The sequence below is a fragment of the Ailuropoda melanoleuca genome, chromosome 9 (assembly GCF_002007445.2).
Source record: "Ailuropoda melanoleuca isolate Jingjing chromosome 9, ASM200744v2, whole genome shotgun sequence".
NCBI classification, from domain to species: domain Eukaryota; kingdom Metazoa; phylum Chordata; class Mammalia; order Carnivora; family Ursidae; genus Ailuropoda; species Ailuropoda melanoleuca.
Window position 1 is genome coordinate 71,032,540 of NC_048226.1, and position 22,342 is coordinate 71,054,881.

Sequence of the window (22,342 nt, forward strand, 5' to 3'; positions counted from 1 at the left end):
TTACTTGCTAGCTGTGTTTCTTTGGGAAAATGAATGTCTTTGAGACTTGATTTCCTTATCTATAAAATTAGAACATTAGTACCAACTTTTAGGGTTTGTCAGGTAGATTAAATGACACAGCGCCTCCAGTTGCATAGTATGTACTCAAAAAATGTGCCTTACTGTTAACATTTTAAAGGATCTTGTGGCTTACAAATAATTGACATCTTAATGTGCTTATTAACTAAGCAGAAAAAAGAGAAATCAGTTAATACAGATTTTTTTTTAAAGCTTTGTGGAGAGTGTAGAACATGAGTTGGACCTTGAAAAATGGACATGCTTATTTAGGCAAGAACAAGAGTATAAATACAGAGGCAGAACACACATATATATCAGAAAGACACAGTATGAAGGATGAAGGAGTTGGGACATATTGGAAAGTTGTGCATGAAGATAATGTCTTTTACATTGGCTACATTGGGTGAGAAATTATACTATTTGGAATTAATTTATGGTGCCTGGCTAAACTTAAGTGGTATACGAAGGAGATAATAGTATTTGTATCTCTTTCTTATACGTAATGTTAAAAAGAATTATACATCAAAATTTGACTGGATCTTTATATCTCTGCACATCTCACTCTGTCATCATTAGTCAAAATGCTATTCTGTTTGGAAAGAAAATAGGTTATTTACAAGTAATCTTGGATTACTCGGATGGAGGGCTATTAGTTAAAATGATGAATTATAACAGACATTGTTCATCTTCCTCTCCATCCCCCATACTTTTTGGATCATTGTTTCTCTGGTATACCCTGGTAACAATGACTAGGAACATTATTTTCCTGGGGCAACTTATGTGGCTTTACTATTAGAAACCATTTCAAGATCTTATTTGTTTACATGAGTTAATTTACTATTAGAATAAGTATAGAGTACTAGATAATATTTCTGTAATGTGTCAGAGATATCATGCAGTACTCATTTTTATGTCTATCCTGGAGGCCAAAATATACTGGGTACCTTTAATTCTATGCAGTATACCATTAGCATAATAAGAAAAAAAATACAATTAACCCTGGCCTAAGATATATTACTTCATAAGCTTTTTTCTTTTGTGCATTCAATTAATACATTTGTATTCTAAAAAGAAAAATGTCATATTATGTGGATCTCTAGGATACTTCCCACACTTAATGCCATTTCTTACTCTTTATCAGCCAACCAGCAACAAGAAAGTGTCAAAGTTACCCATAACTGTTTATAGTGGTCTTGGTCCTTTTAGTTATCAGCTATGAGGGGAGCACATCTCTAAAAGTTTGAAAATACAGAGAAAGTAAATGAAAAAAAGAGAATTTACTTTACAAAAATAATACATTTTATTACATTTTAAGAATATATTTTAACATAGTTAAATCATACTGAGTATATTTTAGGAACTATAAAGTAGCAAAACATTAACAGAACATAAAGTTTTGCCTTCAGTTGAGATTGTTGGAAACTTTGCTTTCAAAAACTATAGGTTATTTAAGGATGAGATATTTTATGTCTTCTTTTTGCAATCCTCTTTGTTTGGTAGTTTCTCAAAGGAGACATTCAGGCTCATCTGATATAATGGAAGAATAATTCATTATAAATACAGTTTTGTTCTGTCTTTAAAGATTACATTTCTTAGTAAGAATCTAAGTGTCTAGAAATTAGATCAGCAATCCAGTTCAATTATTTGAATAGTGATATTTGTCACTATGATTTTTGAATCTGTAAATTCTTTTTTTTCACTTTTTAAAAATAGTAATTTTTTTAGTTTTCTATTTTTTTCTTTTACAATGAGTTACTGCTCTGTTCAATTTTTTAAAAGTTTCAGAGATTAGATAAATTGCAATTTTTAACAATTTTTTAACTCATTATGTGTATTCGTGACAGTATTGTTTGATTAGGTTTTATAATTCCATTAATTTTGGAAGAAAAGTAAGAATGATTTAATTGAGAAGAGTAAACGAAATGTTTTTAAGTGGATGTGGAAAGGACCTTGGATGCATCTCTGGATCTCAGGTGGATTTTACTACCAATACATTGTGGTTAATTTTATGTAATATTCATCAATGTAGTTTTATAGTTTTCAGCAGAATCTCAAGGGGGATCATGACCAGATTGTGTTAAGAGGTATAACATGGAACATTACATCAAAAACTAGGGATGTTCTGTATGGTGACTAACATAACATAATAAAAAATTATTATTAAAAAAAAGAGGCATAACATGATTATAGAAAACTATGCATTCTGGGTTCTCCAAAGAAACAGAGCCAGTAGGATAGATAGATAATAAGGATTTGGCTCACATAATTATGGAGGTCAAAAGAGCCTACTATCTGCTCTATGCAAGCTGGAGACCCATGAAATGATGTATAATTCAGTCCAAGTCTAAAGGCTTGAGAACCAAGGTGGCCAATGTCATAAATCCCAGTGTGAGGGCCAGAGAGATAAGAGATGTCCAGCCCTAAAGTGAGGCAGGAAAAAGGGAGGAATTCATCCTTTTTCCTCCTTTTGTTCTGTTGAGCCTCTCACCAGATTATATGTTGCTCACTCAGATTGAGGAGGGCAATCTACTGAGTCCACTGATTCAAATGCTAATATCATCCCAAAACACCTTCACAGACACACCCAGAAATAACACCCCCACCCCTTGGGCCAATTAAATTAGCTGTCACTAAAAGGGAAATAAAACAAACTGATGTTTGATAAAGGTAATCCTTGCTTAATGTTTTCTTTGGCTTTATAGAGACAAAATTAACTATAAGGCTCCCCAAGGAAAGTATTAGAAATTGATGACAATATATATGTTCTATGAGTTTGAAAATTTTAATAGGTTTTGGAGTTTACATATTTTTATTGCTCAAGTAATTTTCAGAGAAGATCTATTTGTTCTTAATGCAATAAATCCTAACATCACAACTGTTGGGTATTACTTCTACTCTTTGTAATGCCAGGAATGTCTTTTTTGAATACTGTTTTACTTTTTTTTTTTATGCTACATGGGTTTGTAATGTTCCGTTTACATTTCTAGAAGTTTCTGTGATTATGTGAAGCATTGCCTTCTTTGGAGGGTAGGAACACCATGAAAATAGCATAATTCTGTTTTTACTTTTTAGTTCAATCCAATGTATTTATTGAGTGTGTCAGCCAATTTTGTACAAAGATTTAAAATATGCATTATCCTGGCCTAAATAAACAGGTGATTCAACTAATTATACCAACTCATATATACCAACTAATTATATAATATACCAACTAATTATAAAACATAGAAGCCTGTCAGGCCTGAGCATAATATTACTGGAATAGATTAGAGAGAAAATTACTTGCTTGAGTATTGGAAAAAAGCTTCAAAGGGAAGTTGGACTTTAAAGATTGAGTAGAATTTTCAAAGGCAATAAAGTGGAGACAGAGGAAGGATAATGGCATTCTTGGCAGGGTGATAAGCATGAACAGTCTCAGACTCAGGAAAATATGGGATATATTTAGAGAATCTTAGGTGGTCTGGCATACCCACATAAAAAGTTGTAGTATGGGGGATGGGAAGTGATAGGATATGAAGGTTGAAATAGTTTAGAGCTCAATTTGTATGCCATTTTAAGGAACATGTACTTGTTTTTGATACATGAAAGCAATGAAGGATTTTAAGCAAAGTACCTACATGATTGAAAGCATAATTTGTAATTGTCTTGCTTGTAGACAAAGTGGAAAATGGATTGGATCAAGAAAGGGTTGGGGTTGAAGGAGGGGAGACAATAGATTGTATCAGTAGACATGGTAAGCCTGATTGAACGTAGCAGGAGAAAGGGAAAAAAGGAGATAAATCTGAGTTACTTAAGCATTAGAACTAGCAAGGTTTATAAATCAATTAAACGTGGAAAATAAGGAAAATGGAGGAGTTAAATTATGAGATTTTTAAGACTTGGTTTGTTAAGTAAATATTCAAATCTTTAGTTAAAACTGGAATTACACGAAGAGGAATAGCTGAAGTATTATATTAAGTATCAAAGGAGGGTTCAAGAATTATATTTGAAACTAGAGGGTCTTTTAGAGATCATGGAGTCCTCAATTCTGAAGAGGTACCTGAGGGACTGCTGTTGTAGGGAAGGACGACGCCAAATGGATAGGGATTAGCCTTCTCACTCCCTCTTTAGCCAGAGTCATTCTGATTTTATTGGATTCTTAATGATTGGTTTTATGTAAAAATTAGTTCCAAAAAAACAGTGGTCTTTTGATCAAAAAGAAAGTTTGAAAACTACTGCTCCAGCCCCCTCATTTCACAAATGCAGCACCAGGTGTCCAAATAGGCGAATGTCTTGCTCAGACCTCAAAATTAACATGTGTTTTTCTGAAGTGTCTACACGACAGTCAGGGAGCCATGTGGAGAGCCCAGGAAGCAGCTGGAAATGTGCTGTGATACCCAAAGAAAAATGAAAGCTAAACAAAGTGAGAGTTCACACTATAAAAGAAATGATATAATCCAGAAAGAATGTGATGGAATATAAAGAAGTTTGAAGAACCCATCCTGGGAAACCACTGCCTCTAAGGAATAAAAAGAAAGAGAATCCAGTAAATGAAATGGGTAAAGAAGCAGCTAGATAGGTGGGAAACCAGGCCGTACCTGTAAATATTAAGAGCCTGAATTTCGGATTAAAGAAGACCTGAGTTTGAAACCCAGTCCGGCTACTTACTATACGCGCCCACAGCCTCCGTTTTGCCGTCTGTGGCAATACTAGAATTTACCTCAAAGAGTTTTATGAGAAATAAATGAGATAAAGTAGACAAACCTTTAATGGAGTACTTGTCACCTCATTAAGTGTTATGTAAATACTATTTTTATTAGCTTGAGAGAATCATGTTTCAAAAACCAAGAGAAGAGAGAGGGTCAAGAAACAGAGGTTGAAAATCAAGGTGTAGCACCATAGGTAAGGGTAATATGATGAAGATCAAGAAGTTAAAGGATTTTTCAGGATTTCACAGGTAACATTCACAGGCCAGCTTCTAGAGAATGGTAGAGGCTGAAAGTCATATTGCATACAATGAGCCTAAAGCTTGGATGAGAAGTGAGAAAGGGGTGGCAAGAATTGTAGATATGGCTGATATGTTGTATGATGAAAGCAAAGTCAGAGACATGCTAGGGCTTGAGAGGAAGGCAAGATTTAGCGAAGGGTTTATTTTTAGGAGCAAGTGCAGTTCAGGAATGGAAGGCATGAGACAATAATGAAGGGAGGAAGGTCATGTGGGAAATTAGGATTACAAGTAGAGGAGTTTCTTCCTTTGGTGCAAAGAAAATGACAAGTGAAGATATAAGTATAGGTACTCTGTATTTAGTGGTAGAAATATGACAGTTGAGAGAATTCAAAGTTGGTTTCCTTTTTTAAAAGAACTAAAACGTAGTGATCATCTGCCAAAATTAAGTGTGTTGGCATGAAAGGTTTTAGGAAAAGAGAAAAGTTTAAATTGGCTCTGTGGAAAGAAGAAGAACCACTGGAGATGGGTGCAAGGCCAGTGTGCTGCTTTGATGGCTTATGATAGTCATGAGGCGTGAAGTGTAGCACAGCCCACAGTAGGTAATAAACACGTACTAAACACAGTGAATGGAAAAATGGATAGCATCCAATGAACCTAATAAATAAAAGTAATAACCAGATAATAATTCAGGTCAGTTTATTCCTTACTAAATGGAATTTTTTAGCCCTTTTAGTTATTTTTACTTATTCATAATCTAAGAAGAAATAATTACCTCATAAAATCTTTTAAGTGTGTATTAGAAATTACCTCTTTATTTTCTTCTTAAACTTTGTTATTTTATTATTTTTCTCTTCCCATCTTTCCTCCTCAAAAAGGGACAGCAACTACATATTGTATACATTTTATAGATGGTGCTAGAGATGTTTGAGTGATAATTGATAAGATTTTGTTTTGAAATATGATTTGTTTAAATCTTGATTTGCTATGTTTTTGTTGTGTTTATTTTGGAATACTTAGAATATTTTAAACTTTAGCACTGCCATATTACAATGGACATTGGGAGGAAAGGGCAAGCTTTCTAGTAACAATTTTCATTTGCTTTGCTTACTATCTGCTTATCTTTTTTGAATTTCACTTTTTAAAATTAAACGATACCTTTTCATTTCTTTCCTGAGTCTCATTTATATTCTTGTTTCTGCCGTGCTTGCAGTCATTTTCTTACTCTACCTCGCTCCAGATACAGTCAGAACATTGAACATCATCACAGGGATGGCAGGTATATTTTTCTTACAATTGAGTCTGTTCGTAGAATTGCATGTGCCTGTCTAATGCTGTGATATAATTCACTTCTATTTCTGCTTTTGATGTATACATATATGATTATTCATGAAATGTAGAAATGTAGAAATATTATCCTTAAAATGGTAGAAAATAAAGCATATGTAAATACTTTAATTGTAGTAAGATGTCAAAAACATAGCTTCCCTTTAATGACCTAGTATCTTCTCTTTGATGACTCTAAAAATTTGGTTCACCAGGCTTTACAGTTAACCCGATTACCGAAAAGGATAGAAATAACAGTATTTTTAAAATTTAATTGCATTTGACTGACCACCTGCATAACTATATATTTAGACAGCACTGGTTTTCACATGTCTTAACAATCTGCTTCCCCACTTCCCCCCCACAGTTGAGGAATCAGTCCTAGAAGTGCTTGGGTTGAACTGATCAGTTTATAGTTTACCTTGTCAAAGGTGGCTGTGATCTAGTCATTGGTCATAGATAATCCTGGATCCATGGGGAATATTGGGTCTGTGAAAAAATCCTTGTTCATTTCTACCTTACCACCATTCTCCTTAGATTAAAGGGAAATATCAATTACTTGGCATTTGACAGAAGGAAGGATAAAAAAAGAAGAGAAAGAAAAAAGAAGGGAAAGAAGATCTCTAAAAGCTTACTGTTTCTCGAGGCTTTATGTAGCTTTAGGGATTTGAGCCCCTTCTGTGACATTTTGAGGCCCTGCAGGCAGAGAAGAGAATGGCAGTGATAATGTGGTAGTGGGTTCAGCTAGTATAGATAAAGAATTGTTTCAAAGTAATCTGGGTTATGTGTGACCACTTTTGTACTATTAATTTATTAAGGGTTATTAATAAAAGAGTTTAGAAAAAAATAATTGAAACTAACGAGTAAATCCCTAAGGATTGAATTCGTGTAGATAAATGTAGAAGGAAACATAAGAGATAATATCAACAATAGATTCCTAATGATGGAAGTTTTGTGATGTCTTTCAGTAAATGTAATTGAAATTTAGTGCCTTCCGGTTTATTATATGATAGTGATTATTGCTGTATTTTATTGTCCTTTGCGTTTTCTCAGTCTCTTTTCTGTCACTTTGCTTTATTACTAAATAATTCTTTTTTGTTATGTCTTTTTTTTTTTTTTTTACTTTTGCTGTATATTGCATTCTATTTTGGGTTTGCAGCAATTATACAATTACCTTACAAAAATGTAAGGAAGTAGTTCTATAACTATCCCTGTAATTGACCAAGACCTTTCTTAAAGTGGATGACATAAATGAGACATTACTGATTACAGGCTTATTCTAATTCAGCTGGTATCTTCATTTAAATTTAAGTTAAAATCTTGCACCATATTAGGTTTTTTTTAATATTCTACTTATCTTAGTTATCAATAAGTAGATTGCTTCATATTATTTATTTTTTTCAATGAGCCAACATGTGTAGAATCAGTTCTTGACCAGCTCTAGGTTGGTTATCAATTTCATGTACTTATTCAAATTCTGACCCCTAGCCTAGCTGGCCTATTTTGTGGGATATATTTCTGAATTGCCTTTTATGCCATGATTTACTTTATGGTCAGGAAACACAATATCATTAATGTTTACATTAAAGTAAAACACAGTTAAGAAAATCAGTTTTAGAAGACAAGTAATCATGTATCTTACTGTAAGATTTGCCATCACTTAGACGATTCCAGTATGTGAGACTCATGTATACCTACTCTAGACAAATTGGGTAGATATTATAAGAATGAAATTCTTTAGTAGCTTTTAAAAATTCTATCTTTCATCATTATCAGTTTATTACACAAAAAAGAATGTGTGCACATTTCAAAGCTTAATGATAAAATGAAATTCATGAATCTACCACCCAAACTGAAAACTGGAATATATGGTTTTACTTATTGCTTATCTATCTGTAGAATCTTTGCCTATTGAATCCATATACCTCTTTCATAGAAGTAATAAACCCTATACTGATTTTCAGTTTAATATCCCCTTCCTTTGCTTTTTTTTTTTAAAGTGACTTTGGTCATTCGTTTTCACTTTGCTAACTTTTTTAGTTACTCAGTCTTTCTGATCCTCACCTCAATCCACTACGAGATTCTAGGATTGTTGAGGATATAACCAGGTATCTATTCTCCTGTGTTTATTACCATAATGTTCTAGGCTTCTTGTCTTTAGTTTAACCCCTGTACGTTTGTATGTAATGCAACTGAGCACAGCCCTTCCATGTTGAGATCATCTGGTGACCTCTTGGTTATTCCATTTTATTCACTGAAGATTTTAGCACCTGGCTTTAGTCTAACTTTTAATAATTCCTACCATCAACCAGAGTGATGTTAGCATTCATATAAATGACCTATTCAAGCAACCACTCACTTCCTTAGCTGTCTCAAATTGGAGGTAGTGAACTTTATCCCCAATTCTACTTTAGTCAGTCACTGCCATGACCATATCTAAATCTAATCATCACTTGAAATTATTGGACCTCTAAAATCTTAATTTAAATACTTCACTCTTGGACCAGAACTACACATGGTTCTTTCTTATTTTTTCATTGAGTTACTTTGACCTCACTAACACTTTGTATCTCAATAGAGAACTCCACACTTTTGACCCCTCTTCCTTTCCCTATTAGTCTCCACTTCACTTACTTATATATCCAGAGGTTGAGTTCATTCTTAGAAATATCCTTAATTCCCTTGCTACACTGTTCTTCTTTTACCTATTTGACAGAGTTCAAATCTGGATCACTCTCTTTCTCTTGCAGAATCGTTCTGAACTAAATTTTCTAAAATCTCCCTAATTCACTTTCTTGAGTCAAAATAACTGAACACTTAGAAGAAAAGCGACCTCTTTATTGAGAGTTTTGAAAGAAAGGAAGGAGCGAGGGAGAGGAGGAAAGAGGGAGGAAAAAAAGAAAGAGAAGGAAAGAAAAGAAAGTGGTACCAACTCTCTAAGCGTCCAATTTCTCAGCCCCGATTTCAAGGTGGCATTTACTGTCATGGTCTGGGAATTCCCCTTCTGGGGATAAATATGTGTTAATAGCTCCAAGTGGACTATAGTGTAGCTACACTACACTATATGAAACCTGCAATTTTCTGAATGGAATGAAGGTAGTAAATTAAACATGACATCTCCAGTCTGTGAAGAATCAGAACCAGTCTCTTTATCCTAACGTTGTAAAATGAAATATTATGAGTGCTATCTCCTTGGAACAGGTGAATAGAGGCTTAAATAATGGTTGCTAAATTTTTTATATTATTTCAGGAGACAAATATTAACTAATATTAGGAATCAAAACTCTTTTTCTTCTGACCAGGTTATGCTAACCAGTACAAATCTAATCTGAGTTACTGTGTATTTTTAAACGCAGTCAACATTTAAACACATATTTAGAATAGATACCATGTTACCTTTTATTAATATCTTAATTAAGATATAGCCTTTATTTTAATAAATATATCTTTTATATTTAAAAATTTACCCACATACTTTTTTTCCCCCTCTAGTATTTCTCTCTACTTAAAGCTATACACAGCATACTAAGAAATCAGTGTTTGGCAACATGATGGTGGTCTTTCATGTAAAGATGTCATGGAGAAGACCACTAGGTTCTTATCTTAAAAGAGGAATTGGAATTATTTAGATTTATATAGAGGTAAGGTAGAATGTCAGTGGAATTCTAAAGAAATGTATGAGCAAAGTCACTAAAGTAATAAATAACCTGTTTTAGTGCTATTGGAGCACTATCCACAAGGCAGGGAATAGCAGGAAATGAATCTAGGATATAGAGATGGTCCCAGTTATGGATGACCTTGTATGTTCTGTTAAGGAATTTAGATCTAAGACTGTAAGTGATAGAGGTACTTTAAAGAGTTTTAATTAGGCGATGGTTATAATATTATTATTCATTCTAGAATAATTACTCTAGAGACTATGTGGATGGTTGATTTGAGACAAAAGGGTGTGGGAAAGAAAAACATGCATAAAGATATTTGCTGCCGGGGCGCCTGGGTGGCACAGAGGTTAAGCGTCTGCCTTCGGCTCATGGCGTGATCCCGGCGTTGCGGGATCGAGCCCCACATCAGGCTCCTCTGCTATGAGCCTGCTTCTTCCTCTCCCACCCCCTGCTTGTGTTTCCTCTCTTGCTGGCTGTCTCTATCTCTGTCAAATAAATAAAATCTTTAAAAAAAAAAAAAAAGATATTTGCTGCCTTGGTCTTGGGCAGCAGAAAACTCTTTGAGGGCCTGAACTGAGTAAAGTAATGGGTGGGGAGATAGAAAGAAGATCAGAGATTTAATCAATCGCAAGCAATAATACATGGTAAGTAATAGCATTTGGATGTTGGGGAGTAAAGAGTCAAGAAACACAATGAGTCTTATAGTTTGGGTAACTGGATGCATGTGGTACCTTAACAAAGGTGAATGGGGGGAGATTATTCAGAGAGAAATTAGTTTAGGCGAGAGACAAGTTCAGTTCTGGAATTACTGAGAGAGTTAAGGAAACTTCTAGCAAGGAGTAACTTAAAGAAGTTTGAGCTATATAGAGTAATTTGAGAGTATGTTCACTAATAACACTAAGTAGCTACAAAAATTAAAGTGAAATCAATTGGAGAAACAACCCATGAAATAAAGGCCAAGCTTTATTTTTCTCTGCTCTGGGAAACATTAACATTTAAGTGGTAGATAAAGGAAGAAACCTAGAGAAGGAAGAGTGAGAAGAATAGAGCTAACAGAATGGAGTTTAAAGCAGGAAGAAATAATGTCAACAGGAAAAATAACAACTGAAAAATGCCCAATGACAAGTGAGGAGTCATTGGTGACTTCATCTATGATGATTTCAGAAGAGGGTGGTGGAAAAAATAGGTGTGCAGTGACCTGAGGCTAAGAAAACGGATGCACTCTGAGTGTGGAGAAGAAATACTGGATAGGGGAATGTGATAGCAAAGTAGATTTCTTTCTTTGGAATATGAGATATGTCATGAGTTTTTAGGCCAGAGGAATGGATCCTTAGGAAAAGTTAGATTAAAAATACAGAAGGAGAGGATGACTGTTAGAAAGGTCTTAGGGCAGAAGATTGGGCTAAACACACAGAGTTTGTAAATAGAAAGAAGCTCTTGTTTCCTTTTGAGACAGGAAGAAAATAGGTGACAGAGTTGAAACTAAGTTTTTAGAAAAAGTTGTTAAACTGAAGGTAATTATGATCGATAGGCTCAATTTTATTGTTGCTGTACATCAAGATTATGGTGATGATTTTTGAGACAAATTCTTGAGTCGGGAGGCCCAACATTAAACGTGATGTTTGATTGGAAATGAGGAAGTTTAAAGTGGTAATTGGTTAAAAAGTGATGGGAACTGATGAAGTAAAAATAAAAAGATTCTTGGTGATACCAGCACAGCAGAAGTTGGAAGCCATGAATTTGCCTTGTGCCAACCTGAATGAATGTATGTTTTGCTTAAACTATACCCAGTTGCCTAGATGTAGAGAAATCCAATTATGGCATTGAACCAATTTGGGGGTTCTGATGAATGTTTGAAAGGTTGGGTTAGAAGGCAATCTGAGGGGGGCGCCTGGGTGGCACAGTGGTTAAGCGTCTGCCTTCGGCTCAGGGCGTGATCCCGGCGTTATGGGATCGAGCCCCACATCAGGCTCCTCCGCTATGAGCCTGCTTCTTCCTCTCCTACTCCCCCTGCTTGTGTTCCCTCTCTCGCTGGCTGTCTCTATCTCTGTCAAATTAAATAAATAAATTCTTTAAAAAAAAAAAAAAAAAAAGAAGGCAATCTGAGTGTTGATATGGGAGTGGGTCATATGATCAATGATAGGAGTCTAGAATGGGTAAAGAAAGAAGGCAAAGGGAGTGATAAATACTGTTAGGAATTGGTGGCATCAAGGAACAAAAAGTATCAAATGAGGATCCAATGAAGTGGGAGTGAGACTATGAGACACCTGGCAGAATTAACTATTGTAATCAGAATTTGAGATATTGGCATTTAGTGTTTCTGAATTTAAATAGTTTCACTGGATTCTAAGATCCATGGTAATTTTGGGGTTGAAGGTAATGCAGGAAAAATGTGAGGATCATTGAAGTTTTGAAGATCTTGTAATTCAAGCTTATTGAACAGTTTTCTGCATGTGCACTAAAAATCTCCTAGTATTACTGTAGGAATTAGGATAAAGAAGATGGCTAACAACCAATTCCCCAAATTACCAATGATTAAGGGATAATGATTCCAAGTTGGACAGATACTAGCAACCTGAATTTTTAATGGATGTTCGAGCTAAGTTGAGTGCTGTGAAGTATGAAGGAATAAGCAGCTTCTGCTGATGTGAGCTACCCTTTAAGCAGAGGTTGAGCTGAATATTATTTAAGGCAGGGATATGCAGAAATCATTCTGCAGAATGAAAACATTCCTTGTTGATACAAGGAAGTTTGTTAATGATGGATAAGGATTTTTGAAAATACAGCTAAGAGACTCAGGGGAGATTAAAATGATATAGAAGAAAGTACAGGAGATGAAGAATTTAGAGAGGTGACGTCAGGGGCAATTGAGCTTGCTCTTTTCTTGAAAACTAAGAATGACAGGGATGAAACCTAAGAATGACAGGGAATAGATGCTTGAGCAGAAGTGATTTACCTCAAATATCCAAAATTTGTCATAAGTTGTTTTGATTCCAGAACTGGGACTTGTTTGGGTGCTAGAACTGAGTAAGGTTCTGGGAAGGGTCTGAGCTAGGTCTAGAGTCGTGTTGAGGGATGCCATGGAGTTTGAAGAGAGGCAGCGAATGGTTTTATGTCAGGGTATCTGGGGTCACGATTAAGACCCCAGTTAGAGAAAGGGTTCTGACAAAATGGAGTCACAGGGAGAAGGAGATTCCTGTATGGAATGTAAGCTGTTTCTGGCAAGTAGTACTGAGAGCCCTTAGCCCTTAGGAGACTTGATCAAATCCAAGTAACTCATACTTCCTGAGCTACCTTCCTTTTTGTCTTAATTTCTTTGCATTGTTACCAATTTTGTTCTCTCTTACAAGTATCTTCTATTTGTGTTTCTGACTGTAAACTCTCTTAATGCCTTTGGAATTTTTCTTCACTGATTATTTCTTGTTTCTCTTGCATTTCAGTCTCTCTTATTTTCATGATTTCATTTCTTCTTGAATTACTGATGAAGTGTAAATAATACCTTCTTTCTATTCTGCCACAGAAAAGTTACTTTGAGTATGATTCACTTCTCTTTTTTAAGTCATGTTTCTGGAGTATGTATTTTTACGTATGCTTCCAACACTCCTTCATCAGCTCCTAAGTTTCAACCCTCTAAGGTTTGACCTCTGCCTCCAGCACTTGATTTTAAATCATTTTCTCCATGGTTATTATTTACCACGGCTTTTATACATATATATCTGTGTTGCCTCTTTGTACCTGCCATTATTAATCACTGCTTTTTTTTTTAAGTTTCTCTAATGCATTATTATCCTGGTTCTCATTCTACCTTTTGACTATTCTCTGTCTCCTTTTCTTCTTTTTCTCATGTCCTCAACTTTTTGACTGTGTGTTGAGCCATATTCTATCATCTCTGTGGTTTTGACATAAACTTCCAATAGCTGGTATAGTTCCTGGCCCATAATATGAATGCAGTAAATAGTATTGAAATAATGAATCAATCAATCAACACTGAAATAGTAACACTATGCAGTGACTTCTCAAACTGTATCTCTAGTACAGCTCTCTCCTTTGAAGGCCAGTTTTCTCTCTCTGATTGACATCAGGACAGAAGATTCTTCCACCCCTCACAAATCTAAGTTCAAATCTGAAGTTACTATCATTTCCCCCCTAGAATCCTTTTATTTCTGTAAATAGATCATCATTTCATTTTGGAGGCTGGGAATTTCAGGTTTTTTATTTGGTTTGTTTATTTCTACATTCAATTCATATGGTGATGTCAGACATGTTTGAGAGGGGGAAAAAAAGTCCCTGCTATCAAAACTTTTATAGTTCAGTCAAGTTAACAGGCGTTAGAATCAAGAAAGCTCGATTCTAGTTCCAGCTCAGAAAACATCTACTTGTGTGACGTGTCCAAATTTCCATGAGCCTTAGTTTGCTTATTTCTAAAATGACAAAGATTGGATTATATGACTTCTGTGATTCCTTCTAACCATAACAGTCTATTTGTATAATTCTGTATATTGTGTATATTCTGTATACTGCATGTTACATATTTTGTACATTGTGAATTATAGTGTTTGTCATCCATACTTTCGTCTCTATTTTCACCCCTTTTACTACAATTTAGCCTTTTCTGACTCTAATTCATTCCATACACTACTGCTGAATTCAGCTTCTTAATTCATTTACTTGAAAATTACCTTTGTTCAGGAGCTTTAGGTCACTCTATTTGAAAATTAAATCCTATCTAAACTTCTTAACCAGACACTTAAGACCCCTATAAACTGAGTCCCGGAAAATGTTCTTTTCTTTCTTTCTTTTTTTTTTTAAAGATTTTATTTATTTATTTGACAGAGAGAGACAGCCAGCGAGAGAGGGAACACAAGCAGGGGAGTGGGAGAGGAAGAAGCAGGCTCCCAGCAGAGGAGCCTGATGTGGGGGTTGATCCCATAACGCCGGGATCACGCCCTGAGCCGAAGGCAGACGCTTAACGACTAAGCCACCCAGGCGCCCTGCGGAAAATTTTCTAACTACTATTTTTGCAATATTTTACTTTTGTATTTCTAGCATTTCTATTTGACTTCTTCCGCCGCCGCCCCACCCCCACCCACCAACCTGATTTCTTGAACGTGACAAAATTCTGTATACAACATGACCTGGACCTGCTGCTTCAAAATGTGGCCCTTCCTTACTAGTATTTTGATAAGTCAGCCCATAGAGTGTAAAAACGCTTACTCTAAAATGAATAGAAAAGTGCCTAATGCACTTGAAACGAATGGCCTAACTTCTGGAACTCCAGTAGCTTTATAAGATAATTAACATAGGTAGAATTCAGTTAGATGACAGGCTGCTGGAGAATTTGATAGAAAACATCAAGAAGCCTTGTTGTGCACGGCCACTGGTACCATCATGTTTCTGGAGAACAATATTCCTGTTATCTGATCTAGGCATACCACAGGAGTGTCAGTGGGGTCAGGGGCTAGAACAGATATCACCCGGCATGCTCATCTGACGGGATCCCACAGCAGTCCAGATTAAGTCCTTATGAACTTGTGCCCAGGATTCAGACAATGGGCAGATCTTCATTGTGTCTGCCAAGTGCTGCTCCAGAGTTTCCTCCATCACACCCGCAATCCACCCCAGCCCGGGACCCCCAAGAACATTGTGTCCCTTCTCTACCACATGCCTCCCACTTGACTCTTTTTGATGGTTTCCACCTATCTGCTGAAACTTCTCCATCTTTCCATGCATGTGGTCCATCTTCTCTAATGTAGTGTTTAATATATCAATTATCTTGGGGCGCCTGGGTGGCACAGCGGTTGAGCGTCTGCCTTCGGCTCAGGGCGTGATCCCGGTGTTATGGGATCGAGCCCCACATCAGGCTCCTCTGCTGTGAGCCTGCTTCTTCCTCTCCCACTCCCCCTGCTTGTGTTCCCTCTCTCACTGGCTGTCTCTATCTCTGTCGAATAAATAAATAAAATCTTTAAAAATATATGTATATCAATTATCTTATTTGAAATTCCCTGTCTAATCATCCCAACATCTGTGTTATCTCTGAGTTTGACTCTGTAGATTGCTTTGTCTCTTGAGAGTGGGCCCTATTTTCCTTGCTTTTTGGTGTTTCTAGTCATGTTTTATTGACTATTAGGCATCATATCATCAGTCGTGACTGAGGCAGTATTTATGTCCGAAAATGTGCATGCTTCTTGCTGTGTCAGGCTGTGTGTGTGCGTGTGAGTGTGTGTGTGTGTGTGTGTGTGTGTCTCTGTGTGTGTTGGGGGAATTAAACCTCTGACTACCATGTTTGACTGTGTGATTGGGGATGACTTGAAGTGGCAGCTAAGGGCAGCTGGCAGCAGCATGGGTGAGATAATTGTACTATACCCATTCCACTCTCCCTGTAAGCCTAGCAAAACAAAGGAAGGTTAGTGAATTGTTTGGTGAAACTGTTGAAATAGCATTCTAGTGTGAGGACCAAGCCTCATCACATTTATACATATATTACAGTAATAATGCATAATTTGGTCCTTTAGACATACATCTTTAAACTGTTTGTTATTTTATGGAAAATTTGAGGACCCAGGAAGGGAAAGCGTAGGGGTCTCGTACCTCAGTGGAATAACATTAATTTCTTACAATTGACAAAATGTTGTTAAACTTTAACATCCACTGACAATGAAAATTATCTATTCAGTAAAGTAAAAATTTCATAGAGATGGCAATTCTATTATCTCAGGATTTTAAAAAATATATTTTAAAGATATATTAATTTGCTGCATGTTAATTGCTGCCGAGTAAATAATCCTGCATATCTGTGCTTTTGTTTCTGTCATGTTTTGATGTAAAAAATAATGAAAATTATAAATATTTAATAGAATACTCAAAATATCCTCAAGACATTTACATCTTTTATGTTTCTGTGTGTGCATATTTAATAATACAATATATCTTTATTTTTCAGTATTGCATTTGTCCCTAATTTTCTTCAGGAAATTGAGATATTTAGTCTTTTCTTCTTGCGGTCTCCTATAATACTATTTCTAAGAACATACTTCTCTAGATATGAAAACACTTCTCTTTTTGATGATCAAATAGGCTTATGGGTAATAGTAATATGTTTTCCTGCATTAGAAGTGTCTTGCTTTCTCACCTCACTGTGTGTACTAGTGCTGTTTTCACATCATAGATTGTTACTGTGGCTGACACTAGATACTGCTATTATTTTTTAATAAACTCACTTTTAACTAACATACAGAATTTACATTTAAATGAGCAGGAATGTTCTGTAAAGAGATGCTATCATGCCTAAGGATAAATTGATCTATTTTCCACCAAAATAATAAAAATGTTCCTATTTGTACACTGTATCTATTTATTTATTTACCATGATTTCCATGGTGAGTATTTTGTGTCTTGCAATTCTCTTTACCTTGGAAGCAATACTAAATTAGTAATATAAACTAGAGTTTGTAAAAGGTTAAACTTGTATATTGTAATTTATAATGAACGTGAAAATTATAGAGTTGAGTCATATAATTTAAATTATTATATTACATAAATATGTATATATATTTTATTAATTACCCTAAAATGTCTAATTTTAAAATTTTACCCTGTATTTATTTCTTCAGTTACGTAGTTAATCTCAGAAAATCTCTAGACATTCAATATATTTTATCAAAATTATAATGCTTCTGCTGTTAATCAGCTTACTGTATTACACAATGTGGATACAAGGAAGACATTTCTTGCCCCAAACCAGAGATGTACTTCTTGTCCTTCAGAGATACATTGAAAAAAATTTTTTTAATTTAAGATTTCAGCGTTAGAGAAATAATTTCCTTATCAAAAGGAAAAAAAAGGAATAACTAATTCTTAAATAGATTCACTTTTTACAAATTAATTTTTTTAAGAAAACCTGTTACATTTGCTTATGGCATCTCTACAACCTAAATATGAAATAAGCCTGTCTAATTTATCATAGACTGTTTAAGTTCTGAGTCACATTCTAGGATAATTTTCACTCATATCTGCATATTACTTTGAAATTTTGCATTGTGCTGGTGGTTGTTTTTTCTTTCTTTTTTCTTTCTCTTCCTTCCTTCCTTCCTTCCTTCCTTCCTTCCTTCCTTCCTGCCTTCCTGCCTTCCTGCCTTCCTGCCTTCCTGCCTTCCTGCCTTCCTGCCTTCCTTTCTTTCTTTCTTTGAGTATTCTTAGTATTCTTTTATCAAACCTATAGAGATGCTGTATATTGAGCTTTTGTTGTTACAGAGTTGAATCACTGTGGTGGTTGAATGTCAGTGCTTATAGAAAAGAAGGCCCACTGCCCTATTCTCCCCTGTTACATTGCATATCTCCCTTGTGCTGTAATTGAGAATAGGAAAAGTAAAGAGCAAAGGTGATTAAATTAAGTAGAATGCTGTGCCAGCTACCTGAAATTTAAAAAATCTTTTAAGAGCAGCTATAGTGGAGGGGAAAAAACTCAAAATGGACAACTTCACTAGAGGATTATAAAATTATTTTTCCCTTAGAAATCCTCAGCTCAAATTCTTCCTGTGCTATTATAGTCTTTTACAGCTGAATTATTACAATACTGGCTCTTGTTACAGTACTATTAGTCAAGATGGATTAGGTGTGTTTGTGGAAGGGCTATTAAACAGGATCTTCTGCAAATGCTCACAGCTTGAGTAGGAGCCCCCCAAAAATGCAGAGCAGTAATCGGTATTTATCCAGGTAAATGATACATGCAAAAATATGAACTATTTTACACATATGTTACAAAGTATAAACTATTTATTAAAAAGCAGAACTATGAAAGATAATAAATCACTAGATATTATATCACTTTTTAAAAGACAGCAAGATTATTTACCTAAGAAAGATTTAATTTTATAGGTGCATGGTTCCTAACCTTTTAAATGGCCTGCCCTTTGGCAGTCTTGTAAAACCTATAGCCATCCTTTTTGGAAGAATGTTTTAAAATGCATATAGTAAAAAAGTAAATTAAGTGGAGTTACAAAGAAAACTACTTACACTGAAATAGAGACCCCAACTTAAGAACCCAAGGTAGTCACTGAAATATTTTATGTCTTGTAAATGCATATTTCCCACTTCTCAGTTGCTACCATTCAAAATTAATTATTTTTAGGTTCTTATCTTAAAACTAAAATTCACTAAGAATTTAGGTGGAAGTTGTCAAGTTTTTCATATCATTCCTGCTAAGAGACTGGGTATTATAAGTAAGACTTAGGCATTGCTGCTTTGCATTGTCTCAGTAATTGTCTTAGTTCTTATTAAGGCTTATTCTTACCCAACGGTGGGGACAGGAGCCTGTGTTGATCTTCTCTTGTGTTATCCAAGTTTAAAATATGGTAGCTTTTCATCATCCTTCACTGTGGTGACATTTTAGGAAATTGCTACCTTCTACTGTGGGTTTTTTGTGTGTGTCTGTGTTTCACATATTAACCAATTTTCCTTTCACACTATGGAAATCATATAATTCATATTATTTATGAATATGCAGAGAAGAAATAGAAGCAAAATTTAAAACATTGACATAGTCTTCAAACAACTTTTCCACTAAAGAGAAATTTTTCTAAGGGATATTTCCTAAAGAGTGACCTGTTTGCTTTGTAAGTAACGGTAGCCTTTTAAGGACATAGCAACAAATTTGAAATAATTCTCTGGATTTCACTCACAATCATGTATTTCAATTATTTAAAATATAGTGTCAATGAAGTCAAAGTGTATATCCTAACGTCTTAGTTTTCACTTGGAAAAATTACTTGACAGAATCAGAATAAATCAAATTTTGCATAAATCCATGAAAGAGTAGCCTCCCTTTTGCTGGGGTAGTCATAGACATTCCACAAAATTTTGTCACTGCATGTCATATAATAAGTGTAGTATCAAGATAATGGGAAACCCAGGGGCGCCTGGGTGGCACAGCGGTTAAGCGTCTGCCTTCGGCTCAGGGCGTGATCCCGGCGTTCCGAGATCGAGCCCCACGTCAGGCCTCTGCTGAGAGCCTGCTTCTTCCTCTCCCACTCCCCCTGCTTGTGTTCCCTCTCTCACTGACTGTCTCTATCTCTGTCAAATAAATCAATAAAATCTTTAAAAAAAAAAAAAAAGATAATGGGAAACCTGAAAATAATGTAAAGATTGGTACTCTCCAAAAAAATAGGTTTTAAGGAATGTAAGATAGATAGATAGATATAGATATCTATATATATCTATATCCCTTTGCTTCTGCTTATATACTGTGATGAAGCTATATAAAAGATATGTACACTAAAAACGTTAAACAAACTATTTTGCACATTTATTTCTAAAGAAAAGTGTTCTCTTTCAAATAGTTTTTCAGGTACAAAAATAGAATTATGATTTTTTTTATACCATCAGGTTCCCTTTTTTATATCTCTCTTTGAAAGTAATTGAATATTGTACATGTCTTTACACTTTGTATATGTCAGTTTTTTTTGACATATCCTGTATATACTTACATAAACATACTAAATTTATCTTAGGAAATCAATCATATCGTGGCACATGGATTTTAAAATATTTAAAAAATTATTTGACATATGTATTACTTTGTGAATTTAAAGTGTAAGAGAATTACAAGATATATTGTAGAATAAACCCAGCATTCACTTCCTAATCTCATGACTGCTGGTCCGAAATTATATGCCATATAATTAATTACATGTGGGAAGTTGTGTCCTTTATTGTCTTATTTTTCTTTACTTGCCCACATTTTTCATTATCAAAAATAAGATTGGGAGAACTTAGAGGTAAAGTGGAAGTTGTTTACATTAGTCTTGGAGGAGACTAATGCTTGTTTTTACAGTCCATAATATAAGCATTTCTGTTTCTGTGGTTACAACTAGATGGGGAGGTCACAGTTTGATTTGACGTATAATTTGCCGTATGTGTTACTTTGGAACTCTCAAGCCAAAATTAGTGTTCGTGGGGTTATCTCCCAGATGGTGGGGCTGGTGTTAGAAAACATTTATCGATCACGTGTTAGGTGTTAAAAGCATGCTAGATGCCAGGGATACAAAAGTCAATAATGATGGGTTCCTTAAATTCAAGTACGCTTCTTTCAACAAGGATTAAGTTTGGTATTTGTCTTGTTTGTGGTCAAAGAGATTTGAAACATTGTTTCAGAACCATTACTACTTCAATCTGTTAATGCATTTCTGCATTGTATTCGCTGGCATTGCTAAAGTGCCCTGAGATAGGTGGCATAAATTGGCTGATCAACCAGCTGTCTGTGATTTTTCTTGTGGACCGTGTGTTTAAATCTGGCTACAGCCTGCAAAGTTGCAGTGTTTTCTTACAACGTTTTGATTCTTCTGTTGGAATGTTTGGGTGCATCAATATACTATGTGCCGAAAGCCTTTTTTTTTATAGCTCAGTCGCCATACTAACGAAAGCCTTAGGGCTTTAGAATTAATGCTCATGTGGTCTTCTTCACTCTTTTGAAAATGTTAGGAAAAAGCCATTGAATTCTTTGAAATAGAATACTTCACATATTTCACCTGTTCCATTTAGGGAGTTCATTTTGGAAAACAGGCAGTTTCGTTTGTCATTAATGATAACGGAGCAACTCCTATCATCTTCAGTGGCAATTGCTGGTAAAGGCAGGTTTGGGTTTCCTTAGAAATTCTGAAGAAGTGTAGCGAGAAATGCTCAGAGTATGTTTTTACAAATTCGATAATTTTAAACAATGACCTTTTTCAAAATCAATTTGATGCATCCTAACCAAATAGCAGAAGGGCACTAAAGGTCAACTGAGCTGCTTTTTGACTAACATTTCAGGAATTGTGAAGCAGCAGATAGACAGCCATATCACAGATCCAGATCAACAGAACAACGGCCTCTCCTAGAGCGGACCACCACCCGCTCCAGATCCACTGAGCGTCCTGATACAAACCTCATGAGGTCGATGCCTTCATTAATGACTGGAAGATCTGCCCCTCCTTCACCTGCCTTATCGAGGTGAAAGATAAATCAATCAGACTAACCTCCCCTTTGCCCCACCAGCACACCTATTTATTTTCCCAGCAGCTAAATGGTCTCTTCTATCATCCTTGGCTGATCACTAGTAACAATCGATACTAACCTTTTCAGTGTAAGCACACTATTTATATTCAGCGGATATAATAGTGTGTGGCTACCATTGTAATTTGTTTTTAACTGTCCTGACCACATTTGTTTTGTGATTTCTCATTTATCAGGAGTCCTGGGTAAATCCCCCCATAATGGACCTCATAACTCTCATGCTCTTCTCCTACAGAATGAGAAATTGTTTGTGTCCATTAGACATCACTTTTGGAATAATCATCATAATGACAATAGCTAAAAGTAGATTTTTGTTTCTTTCTATCAA

General features: G+C 35.3%; 1 protein-coding gene across 49 annotated transcripts in view; it reads left to right on the forward strand.

Annotated features, from left to right (window-relative positions):
* RIMS2 (regulating synaptic membrane exocytosis 2) overlaps window positions 1–22,342 on the forward strand; it is a 611,447-nt gene that overhangs the window by 392,784 nt on the left and 196,321 nt on the right. For 24 of the 49 annotated variants that reach the window (XM_034668421.1, XM_034668424.1, XM_034668464.1 and 21 more), the window contains 2 exons: window positions 6,195–6,260; window positions 21,772–21,951. The exons of 7 other annotated variants lie outside the window; for them this stretch is intronic. In XM_034668421.1, the coding sequence (XP_034524312.1) occupies window positions 6,195–6,260; window positions 21,772–21,951 (246 nt within the window). The remainder of the gene's footprint in view (window positions 1–6,194; window positions 6,261–21,771; window positions 21,952–22,342) is intronic. 18 more of the 49 variants (XM_034668427.1, XM_034668431.1, XM_034668416.1 and 15 more) reach the window with 2 other exon arrangements.